The 16,700-nt window shown below is 42.6% G+C and overlaps 1 protein-coding gene across 5 annotated transcripts; it reads left to right on the forward strand.

Moving 5' to 3' along the window:
- The first annotated feature begins 543 nt into the window (after positions 1–543).
- On the forward strand, positions 544–15,977 carry LOC115140059 (vacuolar protein sorting-associated protein 33A). Of its 5 annotated transcripts, XM_029678108.2 has the most exons (13): positions 544–681; positions 909–974; positions 1,136–1,263; positions 8,248–8,434; positions 8,562–8,678; positions 11,661–11,835; positions 12,009–12,205; positions 13,015–13,141; positions 13,398–13,465; positions 13,634–13,771; positions 13,889–14,026; positions 14,315–14,483; positions 15,328–15,977. In XM_029678108.2, the coding sequence occupies exons 1-13, from the start codon at positions 580–582 to the stop codon at positions 15,513–15,515; spliced, it is 1,800 nt and encodes a 599-aa protein (XP_029533968.1). In that variant the 5' UTR covers positions 544–579; the 3' UTR covers positions 15,516–15,977. The 5 variants fall into 5 exon arrangements, with proteins under 5 accessions (XP_029533968.1, XP_029533969.1, XP_064882719.1 ...); XM_065026647.1 differs by lacking the exons at positions 544–681; positions 909–974; positions 1,136–1,263 and adding exons at positions 2,360–7,810; positions 14,730–14,825 and having other exon boundaries at positions 15,328–15,415; XM_029678109.2 differs by lacking the exons at positions 544–681; positions 909–974 and having other exon boundaries at positions 1,211–1,282.
- Positions 15,978–16,700: the final 723 nt, after the last annotated feature.

Raw genomic sequence — 16,700 nt, forward strand, 5'->3', positions numbered from 1 at the left:
CATTGATGCTCAAGTGGACTCTTGCCTGGTTCTACTTTAGATTTGTCTTGGTTTCTTGGTTCTACATTTTTCTTGCAACTTACAATTTAATTGAATGGCTACACTAGCTGCATGAAAGTAGACAAAACACTTTCAGTAAAAACTTTCCAATAGCCTAGACTTTTAACATTGAACCTTATTTTAATTGATTTGATCCGCCTCCTGGTCGGGGTAGCATTATGAAGTTTCTGCCCCCCATGAAAAGGTCACATTGTATGTCTGTGTTTTATAGGCTTCATCAAACTTGCCCTGGTCATCTACAAAACGTGTTGTCAGAGGAATATCGTTAATACTATTGCCACACGTTGTCCTCGATTTGTTGTCTTTAATTTATTTATTCATTTTAAATGGACCGCCCATCTCTAAATGCCTTTCTCGGCATCTGACTTCACAGTTCCAGGATAACTGGGGTGTTCATTGTGGAGATATAGCGCCATCTTTTGGACAGAATATTTATTATAGCTCAAAGAAGTTCGCTGTTGGGTCACATGATGCACACCCGCTGGCAATCACCTGATACTCCCTACTGTCAGAGCAAAAATGTCTGCGCACTTATCCTATGGAAGAGTAAATTTAAACATTTTGAGGGAAGCAGCGCGGAAGGAGCTCCGTGAGTTTTTGGACAAATGTGCAGGAAGCAAGGTAAAACGCCTGGATTAAAGCGTAAAAAAAATTACAAACCCTTTTATCTTGTTTTAATCCGAAATGTCTGTTCAACACTAGCTAGCATTCTAGGCTATCATCCACATACTCAATAATTGGGTTGTTGTGGTACATAGTCATCCACATAGTAGCTAAATAGATGCAGTTGATTTAAGTTTCAACTTTAGAACTCGTGTCTAAAATGTATTGTTGTTGACTGTCCTTAGGCTATTGTGTGGGATGAATACCTGACTGGACCCTTTGGATTGATAGCACAATATTCCTTGCTGAAGGTAAGACTGACTCAAATGAAGTACACAGTGTGTAGACTTTTTTATAAGCTAGTCGGACAGAATGGCTACAATGAATCGTTGTGTTTTCAAAGGCACACATTACAGCAATAGCAATATGTCAAGCTGGTTGTTGACAGATCTGTCTTCTTTATATCTTCCAGGAACATGAGGTGGAGAAGATGTTCACCCTCAAAGGGGGGCGTCTTCCTGCTGCTGATGTGAAAAATATCATCTTCTTTGTTCGTCCCAGACTGGAACTGATGGATATTATAGCTGAGAATGTCATCAGGTCAGCATCCCAGGGGGAGGTGAGGGAGTAGCACAAACTGGGGTCTCTACAGAATGTGTCCATCAGTTGGTGGTTAACAGGGTTGACTTCTTGGCGTTCATGTGTATTGTGATGAATATGAGTGATCAGGTTAAGAAAAAGTCTGCACGCATAGATGTGGTGATACGCGCAGCCAAAGATTTCCTGGGAATTACAGAAGCAAACTATTTAGTATGGTTTTTGCAATCCATCAATTTACCGCTAGAAGCTTAATCGCTAACGAGCAGGAGTTTAACAAGTTTGTAGATGACATGGAGGTAGTACCAGATGTAGTGTGTGTACAAGAGGCATGGCTCAAACCTCAACTGGAGTTTGTGATTCCGGGACTCAGTTTGGTACAGTGTGATAGAGTGGAGGTGTCAGGGAGGGGTTGTGCTATGTTTGTTAAAGAGGGGATGACATACAAAGTATTGGAGATACTGGAATGTGTGGGGATAGAAATATGTAGGAAAAGAAGTAACAATTGTAATAGCTCATTTCTATAACCCCTGCAAAGCTCTTATGCTAGCACAGTTGAAGTCGGAAGTTCCAACCTAAGTTTACACTTAGGTTGGAGTCATTAAACTCGTTTTTCAACCACTCCACAAATGTCTTGTTAACAAACTATAGTTTTGGCAAGTCGGTTAGGACATCTACTTTGTGGATGACACAAGTAATTTTTCCAACAATTGTTTACAGACAGATTATTTCACTTATAATTTACTGTATCACAATTCCAGTGGGTCAGAAGTCTACATACACTGAGTTGACTGTGCCTTTAAACAGCTTGGAAAATTCCAGAAAATTATGTCATAGGCTAATTGACATCATTTGAGTCAATTGGAGTTGTACCTGTGGATGTATTTCAAGGCCTACCTTCAAACTCTGTGCCTCTTTGCTTGACATCATGGGAAAATCAAAAGAAATCAGCCAAGATCTCAGAAAAAAATGGTAGACCTCCACAAGTCTGGTTCATCCTTGGGAGCAATTTCCAAACGCCTGAAGGTACCACGTTCATCTGTACAAACAATAGTACACAAGTATAAACACCATGGGACCACGCAGCTGTCATACCGCTCAGGAAGGAGACGCGTTCTGTCTCCTAGAGATGAACATACTTTGGTGGGAAAAGTGCAAATCAATCCCAAAACAACAGCAAAGGACCTTGTGAAGATGCTGGAGGAAAGCGGTACAAAAGTATCTATAGCCACAGTAAAACAAGTCCTATATCGACATAACCTGAAAGGCCGCTCAGCAGGAAAGAAGCCACTTCTCCAAAACCGCCATAAAAAAAGCTAGACTACGGTTTGCAACTGCACATGGGGATAAAGATTGTACTTTTTGGAGAAATGTCCTCTGGTCTGATGGAGAAAAAAATGGAACTGTTTGGCCATAATGACCATCGTTATGTTTGGAGGAAAATGGGGGAGGCTTGCAAGCCAAAGTACACCATCCCAACAGTGAAGCACAGGGGTGGCAGCATCATGTTGTGTGGGTGCTTTGCTGCAGGAGGGACTGGTGCACTTCACAAAATTAGATGCCATCATGAGGGAGGAAAATGGTGTGGAATATTGAAGCAACATCTCAGGACATCACTCAGGAAGTTTGAGCTTGGTCACAAATGGGTCTTCCAAATGGACAATAACCCCAAGCATAGTTCCAAAGTTGTGGCAAAATGGCTTAAGGACAACAAAGTCAAGGTATTGGAGTGGCCATCACAAAGCCTTGACCTCAATCCTATCGAGAATTTGTGGGCAGAACAGAAAAAGCATGTGCGAGCAAGGATACCTACAAACCTGACTCCATTACACCAGCTCTGTCAGGAGGAATGGGCCAAAATTCACCCAACTTATTGTTGAAGCTTGTGGAAGGCTACCCGAAACGTTTGACCCAAGTTAAACAATTTAAAGGCAATGCTACACTCAATTAGTATTTGGTATGTAAACTTCTGACCCACCGGGAATGTGATGAAAGAAATAAAAGCTGAAATAAATAATTCTCTCTACTATTATTCTGACATTTCACATTATTAAAATAAAGTGGTGATCCTAACTGACCTAAAGACAGGGAATTTTTACTAGAATTAAATATTAGTAATTGTGAAACATTTAAAAACTCAGTTTATTTGGCTAAGGAGTATGTAAACTCCCGACTTCAACTGTAGAAGGGATTGATAGGACGTGTAGGGATAGGAAGGTAATATGGTGTGGTATTTTTAATGCCCATAAAGAAATATGGGGAAGTACGCATTAAGATAACAATGGGAGTATAGTCGAAGAATTTATGATTAGTGTGTGTTAATGATGGGAGGGGAATGAGAATCAATGTGGTGAGGAGTACAGAGTCATCCTTAGACTAGACATTGGTATCTGTGGCAGGGAGGTGTAAATGGTAAGTGATGAGAGAAACCACAGTAGTGAGTGATCATTTTCCAGTTCGACTTAAGGTCAATATGGGTGTGTGTGCGGAGTAGAGGCAATAACATGAGGTGGTGCTTTGAGAAAGCTAACTGGAAGATGTTCAAGTACATGTGTGAGCGGGCAGGACAAAAGTTATCAATGGAGGGGTCTGTGGATGAGTGCAATGGATGTGTGCGATAAGGCAGTAACGTCTGTAATTATATCAGCTGCAAATGAGACCGTTCAGGGGAGGAAGACGGAGGGTGGTGCCATGGTGGACAGATGAGTGCTCAAAGGTGGTGCAGGAAACAGATATAGCTCTACGGAGGGAATGGATTGACAGGAAGGAATCTCATGGAGAATCAAAAGAAGAGTGCGACGGCCAGAAGAACGATTTAAGACAGAAAAGGGAGGCATGGCGGGAATTTTGCTCCACTATTGGTAGTGACCCCAAAAAATATGATGGGGAAGGGTAAAAATGCTGCAATTCCAGTGTTGGTAGAAGGAAACGTCACAGCTGTGTCAAGGAAAGAAAAGGCAAATGTCATAGGTTTTGCATTTGCAGTTGTTCATAGATGTGAGCACCTGTGTCATGAGCGTAAGAGGGAGGGAAGCTAAAGGAGCATAGAGATGTTTTAAAGAAAAAAGGCGAGTCGGGAGAAGCTATGGATGCAGAGTTTTCTATGTTTGGGATGACAATAGCGTTGGAGGGCTGCGGGCGGACTGCTCCTGGAGAAGATAGGATGTGTTATGTGATGTTTCAGCATGCACCGGACAGTGTGTTGGAAGCAGTGTTAAGGTTGTTTAATTAGATGTGTAGGACTGCAGTGATACCTGCTGGGCGGAGACGTGCGGTGTTGTTGCCATTCCTAAAACTATGTAAAGATCCCAGCCTATCGTGCTGACATCCAACATATGTAAGTTGATGGGAAAAGATGATAGTGAGTAGGATGATTTATTTCTTGGAAGTTAGGGGTTTGATGAGTGTAGCACAGAGTAGAGGTTCAGGAGAGGGAGGTCTGCCATGGATGCCCTGGTGACATTTAGTACAGAGATAGCTAATGACCTGACAATAAGAGGTGATGAGTGTTGTGTATTTTGACATTGAGAAAGCTTACGATACCATGTGGGGGGAAGGGTTGTTGATCAAGTTGAGTGCATTTGGGGACGTCTGTATAACTGGATCATGGACTTCCTGTTCGATCGAGTTATACGGGTGAGGTTGGGGTCAGAATTGTCAATGCGGTTTGAAGTGGACAATGGTACTCCTCAGGGAAGTGTGGTTAGTCTGGTGTTGTTCACCCTGATGATAGATGACAAAACACTGGAATGGTAGATGTGCAGAAGATGAATGTGCAAGTAGAGATACTGGGGTGCAAAGCAGCAAGATAAATAAATACATTATGGGGATGAGGTAGTTGGATGGCTGTTTACAGATAGGCTATGTACAGGTGCAGTGATCTGTGAGCTGCTCTGACAGCTGGTGCTTAAAGCTAGTGAGGGAGATATGACTCTCCAGCTTCAGTGATTTTTGCATTTTGTACCAGTCATTGGCAGCAGAGAACTGGAATAAAAGGCGGCCAAAGCAGGAATTGGCTTTGGGGGTGACTAGTGAGATATACCTGCTGGAGCGCGTGCTACGAATGGGTGCTGCTATGGTGACCAGTGAGCTGAGATAAGGCGGGGCTTTACCTAGCAGAGACTTGTAGATGACCTGGAGCCAGTGGGTTTGGCGACGAGTATGAAGCGGGGGCCAGCCAACGAGGGCATACAGGTCGCAGTTGTGGGTAGTATATGGGGCTTTGATGACAAAACGGATGGCACTGTGATAGACTACATCCAATTTGTTGAGTAGAGTGTTGGAGGCTATTTTATAAATGACATCATCGAGGATTGGTAGGATGGTCAGTTTAACAAGGGTATGTTTGGCAGCATGAGTGAAGGATGCTTTGTTGTGAAATAGGAAGCCGATTCTAGATTTAATTTTGGATTGGAGATGTTAATGTGGGTCTGGAAGGAGAGTTTACAGTCTAACCAGACACCTAGGTATTTGTAGTTATCCACGTATTCTAAGTCGGAGCCGTACAGAGTAGTGATGCTGGACGGGCGGGCAGGTACGGGCAGTGATCAGTTGAAAAGCATGCAGTTAGATGTGGGACAGGGAGTGAGTGCATGGCCTGGAATACTGATGATGGGGGAACAGAGGTGGGAATGTAAAATTTGTGATGAGGAAGGTGTGGAAGATTGGTCTCTTAACATGGGTGTTTAGGATGTCTGTGGTCAAGTCCTGCTTTATGGTGTTTTCTAGGAAGAAGGTTAAATATGCAAATATACAGATATAAGTAGGGTGTCAGAGTTTAATTATTTAGTTCTGTGGTTTAGTGAGAGGCTTACTTGGAAGAGACATGTTGGGCATATTGAAATTAAGTGTAGGAAGGTGCTGAACCTCATGAGGGCAGTGGCAGGATGTGATTGGGGGTTGGATAGATGAACACTGTTGTATACAGTACCAGTCAAAAGTTTGGACACCTACTCATTCAATGGTTTTTCTTTTTTACTAATCTCTACATTGTAGAATACTAGTGAAGACATCAAAACTATGAAATAACACATATGGAATCATGTAGCAACCAAAAAAGTGTTAAACAAATAAAAATATATTTTAAATTCTTCAAAGTAGCCACCATTTGCCTTGAAGACAGCATTGCACACTCTTGGCATTCTCTCAACCAACTTCACCTGGAATAATTTTCCAACAGTCTTGAATGAGTTCCCACATATGCTGAGCACTTGTTGGCTGCTTTTCCTTCACTCTGTGGTCCAACTCAACCCAAACCATCTCAATTGGGTTGAGTGTGGGTGATTGTGGAAGCCAGGTCATCTGATGCAGCACTCCATCACTCTCCTTCTTGGTCAAATAGCCCTTACACAGCCTGGAGGTGTGTTAGGTCATTGTCCAGTTGAAAAACAAATGATAGTCCCACTAAGCACAAACCAGATGGGATGGTATATTTCGCTGCAGAATTCTGTGGTAGCCATGCTGGTTAAGTGTGCCTTGAATTCTAAATAAATCACAGACAGTGTAACCAGCAAAGCACTCCCACACATCACACTTCCTCCTCCATACTACACGGTGGTAACCACATATGCAGAGATCATCCGTTCACCTACTCTGAGTCTCATGGCGGTTGGAACCAAAAATCTCACATTTGGACTCATCAGACAAAAGAACAGATTTCCACCGGTCTAATGACCATTGCTCATGTTCCTTGGCTGAAGCAAGTCTCCTCTTCTTATTTGTGTCCTTTAGTAGTGGTTTATTTGCAGCAATTCGACTATGAAGGCCTGATTCACGCAGTCTCCTCTGAATAGTTGATGTTGAGATGTGTTTTGACTGGTACTGTAGATGGGGAGAGATTGTGTGAAAGGGTTAGGGAGGCTAGACCGGGTTGGGGAATGGGTGGTGTATTGGGGGAGGGAGGTGGTGTCTAGGGCGCTATTTCACTTTCTTGAAGGAACAGGACTAATGAAGAGGATTTAATGTTGGTAAGCTGTAACTGGCCTCACACTCCAGTACAGTAGGTGGTGGTGTTGGATGCGATCCGCCAACCTAATCCCAAAGAAGGACAAGAAGAAAAAGGTCAACATCACATTATCTCACTGTTTCTAATAGACGTATTTGGGTGTTTTTGAAGCCTTTGTTCATCATTTTTGGGGCCCCCATACTACACAACGAGGACAAGGATGAGGAAGTTCCTCGGCGTACACATCACAGACAAACTGAATTGGTCCACCCACACAGACAGCATCGTGAAGAATGCGCAGCAGCGCCTCTTCAACCTCAGGAGGCTGAAGAAATTCGGCTTGTCACCAAAAGCACTCACAAACTTCTACAGATGCACAATCGAGAGCATCCTGTCGGGCTGTATCACCACCTGGTACGGCAACTGCTCCGCCCACAACCGTAAGGCTCTCCAGAGGGTAGTGAGGTCTGTACAACGCATCACCGGGGGCAAACTACCTGCCCTCCCGGACACCTACACCACCCGATGTCACAGGAAGGCCATAAAGATCATCAAGGACAACAACCACCCGAGCCACTGCCTGTTCACCCCGCTATCATCCAGAAGGTGAGGTCAGTACAGGTGCATCAAAGCTGGGACCGAGAGACTGAAAAACAGCTTCTATCTCAAGGCCATCAGACTGTTAAACAGCCACCACTAACATTGAGTGGCTGCTGCCAACACACTGACTCAACTCCAGCCACTTTAATAATGGGAATTGATGGGAAATGATGTCAAATATATCACTAGCCACTTTAAACAATGCTACCTAATATAATGTTTACATACCCTACATTATTCATCTCATATGTATACGTATATACTGTACTCTATATCATCTACTGCATCCTTATGTAATACATGTATCACTAGCCACTTTAACTATGCCACTTTGTTTACATACTCATCTCATATGTATATACGTATATACTGCATGTGGGTGTGGATGGGTTTTGCTTTCCCCCTTATAGTGCATCTCTTGTATTCAATGTGTTTTCATGCAGTGAGGATAAGATGCATTCCCCACGTGACTTCCACATCCTGTTTGTGCCCCGGCGGAGCATGCTCTGTGAGCAGCGGCTGAAGGAGCAGGGGGTCCTGGGCTCGTTCATCAACATAGACGAGTACATCCTAGACCTCATCCCTTATGATGGAGACTTGCTCTCCATGGAGTCTGAGGGGGCCTTCAGGGTAGGTTAGGACAGGCACAAAGACACTACACATGTCCCAGTGTATGTATAGGCCCAGTTAGGCTCCGGTACAAAGCTATCATTTGTATTATAATGGGGTAATAACCCGTGTGCCCTGGCTCTTTTAGGAATGCTATCTAGAAAGTGACCAGACAAGTCTTTACCACACCGCCAAGGGCCTTATGACTCTCCAGGCTCTGTATGGGACCATCCCCCAGATATTTGGGAAAGGGGAGTGTGCACGGGTGAGTATTGGGAACGACTTGGGACTTCATTAGGTTTAGAATTCCATATTGGCTCCAGTGTTGGTATTAGTTTTTGGGAAAGTAATATATTACATTTTACTCGTTACATTTAACAAAAGTAAAGCGTTACTCTACAATATTAATTTGTGTGGAAAGTAATGTGATCTATTACTTTGCATTACTTTCGTCAAAACTCTGTTTGACTATTGGAGGGAGCAAGGCGAGCCGCACGCGCTCTACCAAAGATAGGCTACTTAGTAAAGGTTTCTAGACACTCTACCAAAGATAATCTACACGTGTGCATGCTCATGGGTGGAGTCAGAACAACGCGCACCTTCTGTAACATGATACCCTCGCTGGTCCATGTGTTTTTAGACTCCCTAATAGTAACATACACAAGGGTGTGATAGCATAGATTTTCTTGTTGTCTTCCATTTGTCATTAAAGCAAAGAAAATTCACGTGTGAAACTTCATCACCACAGTTAACTAATTTCAATGAAAACCAACTGCGTATTTGTGAGCTACATGTAATGAAAGTTTAGGTTTGTTACAAATTACCTCATTTTGTGACTACCAGTTGGCTATAAGCTACTCCAATAGCAGCTTGCTAGCTAGCTAAAAAGACAGCAAGCTAGCCTTTTAGCTTCCAATATCTCCACCATGTGAAATAATCAGATTTATAATGAAATAATATGCCCTGTCAAGTATTCTTATACCTGCTAGTGTAACCTACATTATCCCAGTTTAATATGCTGCTTGAATATATTACTTCCCATATCAGCTAAAAATAGAATGCAATCATTTCTGCTCATGGAGAAAAATAAAGGACAGGGCTTGGGGCTGTTTTTAGGTAGTCAATCAGGTAGTTATTACTTCTTAACAAAATACATTTGTGGGGGATTCTAATAAGGCTACAATGTTGATTGGTTTATTGTTTGAAGAGTCACTGAGATTATATTTGGTTATCAATGCAAAATAGACCACTTATTTAATGCCAAGCTAAACTAAGACCGCAATCTTGAAGTTGAAGGGATTTTGAAGTTGATTAGCTTCCCACATCGCCATGTGAAATAATCAGATGTATAATTAAATATACCCTGGCAAATATTCTTATACTTGCCGGTACCTACAACATTATCCTAATTTGATATGCTGCTTCAATGTATTAACTCTCATATCAGCTAAAAATAGAATGTCATGACTTTTAGTCATGGAGAAAAACAAGCTATCTGTTTTTGCATTTCAAAATAGCCTAGAATAATGACTTCTAAACAAAAACATTTTTGAGGGATTCTAATAAGGCTACAATGTTGTTGGTTTACTGTTTGAACAGTAAAATGATTTTGAAGTTGATTATTTCACATGGCGATGTGGGAAGCTAATCAGATTTATAAATAAATAATATGCCCTGGCAAATGTTTGTGTACTTGCCGATGTAACCTACAATGTTATCCCAGTTTAATATGCTGCTTGAATGTACAGTTGGAAGTTTATATACACCAAATACATTTAAACTCAGTTTTTCACAATTCCTGACATTTAATCCTAGTAAAAGTTCACTGTCTTAAGTCAGTTAGGATCACCACTTTATTTTAAGAATGTGAAATGTCAGAATAATAGTAGAGAGAATTATTTCTTTCAGCTTTTATTTCTTTCATCACATTCCCAGTGGGTCAGAGGTTTACATACACTCAATTAGTATTTGGTAGCATTGTCTTTAAATTGTTTAACTTGGGTCAAACTTTTCGGGTAGCCTTCCACAAGCTTCAACAATAAGTTGGGTGAATTTTGGCCCATTCCTCCTGACAGAGCTGGTGTAATGGAGTCAGGTTTGTAGGCCTCCTTGCTCGCACACTTTCAGTTCTGCCCACAAATGTTCTATAGGGTTGAGGTCAGGGCTTTGTGATGGCCACTCCAATACCTTGACTATGTTGTCCTTAAGCCATTTTGACACAACTTTGGAAGTATGCTTGGGGTCCTTATCCATTTGGAAGACTCGTTTGTGACCAAGCTTTAACTTCCTGAGTGATGTCTTGAGATGTTTCTTCAATATATCCACATAATTTTCAGTCCTCATGATGCCATCTATTTTGTGAAGTGCACCAGTCCCTCCTGCAGCAAAGTACCCCCACAACATGATGCTGCCACCCCCGTGCTTCACGGTTGGGATGGTGTTCTTAGACTTGCAAACCTCCCCCATTTTCCTTCAAACATAACGATGATCATTATGGCCAAACAGTTCTATTTTTGTTTCATCATACCAGAGGACATTTCTCCCAAAATTACGATCTTTGTCCCCATCTGCAGTTGCAAACCGTAGTCTGGCTTTTTTATGGCGGTTTTGGAGGAGTGGCTTCTTCCTTGCTGAGCGGCCTTTCAGGGTATGTCGATATAGGACTTGTTTTACTGTGGATATAGATACTTTTGTACCTATTTTCTCCAGCATCTTCACAAGGTCATTTGCTGCTGTTCTGGGACTGATTTGCACTTTTCGCAAATCTGTACAGATTTCCTATCTTTTCATTCAAAATCTTTCTCTTAAGTCACAGGTTCTGGTTATAGACCGCACGTACATAGACCCATAGAGATGTATAGAGGGTATACACTTGTCACTATATGGGAAAGCCAACTATGGGCTTTGCTATCACAGAACCAATTGATGGCAAATTTCAGAGATGTGCCCTCTATGTTTCTATGGCCAGCAGCTGTGATGACATTTCTCCAAGCAGCCGTTCTCGACTTGCTCGAGAACTAAATGAGGAAACAAGTCGAGATCGGATCATGAAAGCACATGCCCGGTAGAGATATGATTCTGAAAGTAGCGTGTTGTTTGACAAAGTAACTGTAATAATATTACCCAATTTGAAAAAGTAACATGCTACTTTACTCCGTTACTCATAAAAGTAATCTGATTATGAAGAGTGTAAATTAATGCTTTAATTGTGTTAGAAATTAAACCCTGATTTCTTCTCCATGTGCAGCATGTAGCTAATATGATGCTTAGGATGAAGAGGGAGTTTGCTGGCAGTCAGACTCAGATCCTGCCTGTGTTTGACTCACTGCTGCTGCTGGACCGCAACATAGACCTGCTTACCCCTCTGGCCACACAGCTCACCTATGAGGGCCTCATTGACGAAGTTTATGGAATCACCAACGGTGAGGATGGGCCTCTGTTAATGCACGGAAACACAATGCAAGCTAAATACAGACAAATTTAATCACATTGATTGACGTAAAGACATCTTGAGGGATCTCTGTTGATTTGTGTATGTGGTTTTGGACCTTTGTGTGCTTGTTTATCTATTCTGTGCGCATGCGTCTGCAAACAGGTTATGCAAAGTTGCCTCCGGAGAAGTTTGCTGCCCAAAAGAAGCAGGGTGAGGTGGGTAAAGACCTGCCCACGGAGCCCAAGAAGATGCAGCTCAACTCAGCGGAGGAGCTGTATGCAGAGATACGGGACAAAAACTTCAACGCCATAGGGGCTGCACTGAGCAAGAAGGCCAAGATCATCTCTGCTGCCTTTGAGGTTGGCTTCATCCATGCACACAGACAGACACTCCTTGTTACCACTCATGTCTAATTTGATCCAAATCACTTTGTTAATGTTATAAATGTCACTTCACAAACTGGGGATTACAATCTCAGATCAATCCTAATGTCAGACCGCTCAATTACATTAGCTACCGTTTTCTCTAATCATATAAATTTGTGTTCTTATTGATTACCTTCTATGTGCCAGGTAGACTTTTCAGGAGGTGGTTTTCCAATGGCAAAAAGTAAAGCCAACTGACAATTAGTATTATCGATCAAGACATTAAACACCCTTTTTACGATAAAGGAGTGGCAGATCAAAGCAACTGTGTTTAGTTCATGCGTAATCTCCCACTGATGATTTGTTATGCATCCCCTACAGGCCTACACTTTTGGCATCATAACTGTCACTGGATGCTTTGCATTTGATAATTAGACTGAAGTCCCACACCTGTGGGTGTTTCAGTTTATGTATTTTTACATTTCTGTATTGCCCAGACCTGTTCCCAATCAAAGTTCATTTTCTCTAGTTTGATGAATCAGCATATCAGTGAGAGCATCCGCTGTTCTCTAGGCAACAAACCATTTCTTACTACTGTTATGCCTACATGGCAGCATTCCATACTGTATGTTTAATCTGAAATCATTTCCACATATTTACATTGAGTTTAGTTAGTAGATTTTTTGTAATTTCCTAGGGGATTTTAATAATCCCTCAACCGGCTCTCACATTTCACATCTGTACATAACACTACAGTCTCTTTTTTTCCAGTGTTAATGTTAGTTTGTTGATTTGTCTCGCAGGAGCGACATAATGCCAAAACAGTTGGCGAGATAAAGCAGTTTGTGTCCCAGCTGCCCCACATGCAGGCAGCACGGAGCTCGCTGGCCAATCACACCTCCATAGCTGAACTCATTAAGGACATCACCAGTGAGAAGAACAGCCTTTACTCCTTCTCCTTTCATGTCCAACTAACAACTCTCCATTCCTCATCCCTTCCTTCTGTCTTAATCTGTCTTTCTTCCTGCCCTTCACCCTAAAAAACTGATACAATCTGATCTTGGTGACATTTAATGTAGTTGACTTGGTCAAATGTGTGGCATATCGTTTAGAGAAAGACTACTGTTGATACTTGTTGAAAGAGGTAAATGGATATTCTCTCTCTTTCTCTCTCACTCTGATTCAGCCTCAGAGGCCTTCTTTGATAACCTGACAGTGGAGCAGGAGTTTATGACTGGAGTTGACACAGACAAGGTACACAAGGTTTTCAATGCTTTGTAGATTGTAGTGTGGATGAGGTTGGCTCTGATAATATTTGACGCTGCCCTCACTATAAACAGAATGTTTTGCTTGGTCCCTGTGTGTATGTGTGTGCTCATGTCTAGGCTTTCTGACCAACCGACCCTTGTTCCCATTGTCCAGGTTAACACATATATTGAGGACTGTATTGCCCAGAAGGATCCTCTGATCAAAATCTTGCGGCTGGTCTGTATGCAGTCAGTCTGCAACAATGGCCTCAAGCAGAAGATATTGGACTACTACAAGAGAGAGATCCTGCAGGTGCATTTTTTTCTGATTACATTACAATAAGTCAGTGTTTTAATACTAGTGATGGTCATTTGAAGGTGTGATGAGAGCTACTGTGGCAACATGATTGACCTGTGCTGTTTTCTCTAGACCTATGGATATGAACACATGCTTACCCTCAACAACCTGGAGAAGACAGGTCTTCTGAAGCCCCAGACAAGCACCAGGAATAACTACCCCACCATCAGGAAGACACTCAAACTTTGGATGGAGGATGCCAACGAACAGGTGAATGAATCTCATGTAGTCTGGGAGGGGGAGGGTAACACTTACACCTGTGTAATAACACTGTTATTATTGCAGTGACAATTTGGTCATTGCTTTGTATTTGCAAAATAATGGAGTTGGGTTGTTTTTGTTAAGCAAGTTGAGAAAAAACGCTCAAAGCATTAACCAAATGTAACAACCTTACCAAAACTCACGTGCATACTTTTTTTCTCCAACTGTGAGAGTGGGATTTGTATGTAGTATTGTCTGTACTGATACCCAGCTTGTGTATGTGTCATCTTCCTCCAGAACCCCAATGACATCTCCTATGTGTACAGTGGTTATGCTCCTCTCAGCATCCGTCTGACCCAGGTGTTGGCCAGGCCCGGCTGGCGCAGCATCGAGGAAGTTCTGAAGATGCTCCCTGGTCCACACTTTGAGGAGAGACAACAGCTGCCTGCTGGTCTCCATAAGAAACGTAAGGACAGCAGGAGACCAAGGCAGCAGGTTGCTCTCTTTGCACAACAAGCTGAGCTATTGAAAGGCTGGGTGAATGATGACCTGTGTGGTAATCTGCTGGCTGTAGATAAGAGCTGGCTTTGTCCCTGCCGTGCCAAATGTCTTCGAGCAGCAGTTGATTTATTGTAGACAGTGAACAAAACTGTACATTACCGTTAAGTGTGGGTCTGTTTGGGTGATTGTTTGTGTACATGTATTTGTGTAGGAAAGAGGAGAGGCCAAGGCACCGTTGACCTTTCAGAGACCAGGGAGTTGAATATCCTCATCTTAAGCGTTATAACTGTGCGTTGCTGACTACAGGGTCAGTTTGAACATCTCATTGACAAGAGGATAATTAATTTAATGAGATGCCTTTTATTTACACCATGCAATGTGTTAATTAGAACTGTGAGTTTGGGTATTAGACAGTTGACTTGTTTTTACATGTCTGCCATATCTTTGTTCTAGAAAGGTGATAATGGAAGACTGACAATAGACGAGCCTGTTGTAGCAGGAAGAGGGCGGAGTTTGAGAGAATAGTGTGTGGGTGGGGACATGGGTGGATGGGGGTTGACTCGAGGCGCTGTCTCTTACTTTCTTTTTGTGTTTACATGTTTAATATCAGTTTGAGGTTAAAGTAACCTCACTTCAAAACAAACAATCTGCTAAGTAATAATATTAATAATTTGGTGGGTGCTTATTTGTGTGTGTGAAATGTAAAAAAAAGTGCATATCCCAACTCTCCTTGAGTCCCCCTTGGAGAGTGGTGCACCCTGTGAACTTCACCCTGTTTGACTGTTTTCTCTCCCCACTCTGTCCCACAGGCCAGCAGGGGGAGAGCAGGACCACCCTGGTGTTCTTTCTGGGAGGGGTGACTTACGCAGAAGTTGCTGCCCTGCGCTTCCTGTCTCAGATGGAGGATGGTGGCACAGAGTACATCATTGCCACTACCAAGCTCATCAATGGTACCAGCTGGATCAAGTCTCTGATGGACCGCCCGGAGGCCCCCTGAGCCCGCTGCCCGCCCCCTCGGGGAACAGATGCACAGCTAGACACATCAAACAGTCAGAACAAAAGACCTTGCCGCTTCTTTTTAATGTCCATATTCCAGCGCCCTGCAGGTGTGTCTGATTGATCTCAGCAACTGTCAGTGTGAGGTGACCAGGAGTCAGCTCCTTGATTCTCCCTGTCCTTTGCCTGCAACTCTAACAGCTTGCTAAATGCACATCTCCATTGCCACCTGCTTTGGTCATTGTATGGAGCTGAGAAGATATCATCTTACTTGTGGCATGATGGAAGGTTTAAGATCATTGTAAAAAATATATATACTGTATTAACACAAAGGCTGAAAGGTAGATGCTTGTATTATTTTTGTGATTTCAACCTATATTTTGTGTTGTACAGTATAGGGGTTTTCTCTCTGCTTGCCATTATTTGTGGGAAAAGTAGTCCTGTAAATAAAATGTGTAATTGACTGCTGATTACTGCTTTTATAACCAGAGTCAATGTCAGGTCTCTAAAAAAACAGGCCATTTTAACATTTGTCCTTATACTCTACAATGTGGCTAAATGATTTTCTGGTTTAGAAAACAAAACTAAAAAGTCTGATGTAAAGTTGTACTGCACCTCCATTACACTCCCTATTCCACCTTCAACATGTAGGCTCTAAAAGCCTTGATAACAGTGAATTAGGCCACATGCATTGTTACTTAATGAGTTGTTTATCCTGTAGAAGAAAATAAAGATGGTACCAAAGGATGCAGGCAGGGAGGAGTGGCGTGGAGAGGAAAGGTTGAGAGCCCAGTCAGCCGTCACCAGTCCTGCTATCTCGAGAAGCAATTAGCCCAGTAACAGGCCTACCTATCAGCCGATAATGGCCCTCTGCTGTCTGGAGATCTTACCCCATAAGGGCCCCTGATTTGACAGCGCTGGACGCTGATTGAATTAGGAGGCTATTTGCTCCATGTTCCGGTAGAGGATACGTGCGTTGGAGTTTGGTTTGATCTCCGGTTTGATCGATGGTTTGTCCGTGCCATGCGCTGTGGACAGCTGGGTCTTGTACTCAGTGGGGGACGGGTATTGACAGCAGTCGGAGATTTTAGTGAACCAACAGTGAGGAACTCACTATATCACATCTCATGAAGATATATTAATGTGACATTGCATTCCTTTTGGTATATTAAATGCTAACAATTAC

This window comes from Oncorhynchus nerka, linkage group LG13 (assembly GCF_034236695.1).
Source record: "Oncorhynchus nerka isolate Pitt River linkage group LG13, Oner_Uvic_2.0, whole genome shotgun sequence".
NCBI classification, from domain to species: Eukaryota; Metazoa; Chordata; class Actinopteri; order Salmoniformes; family Salmonidae; genus Oncorhynchus; species Oncorhynchus nerka.

What these genes read in the sequence shown, in the direction of transcription:
- LOC115140059 (XM_065026646.1), top strand. Translation starts at nt 7,425, where the DNA reads ATGAGGAAGTTCCTCGGCGTACACATCACAGACAAACTGAATTGGTCC. An exon ending in CTGGAGTTGACACAGACAAG is followed by an intron (nt 13,466 to 13,633) that starts GTACACAAGGTT and finishes CCCATTGTCCAG; the next exon opens with GTTAACACATATATTGAGGA. An exon ending in ACAAGAGAGAGATCCTGCAG is followed by an intron (nt 13,772 to 13,888) that starts GTGCATTTTTTT and finishes TGTTTTCTCTAG; the next exon opens with ACCTATGGATATGAACACAT.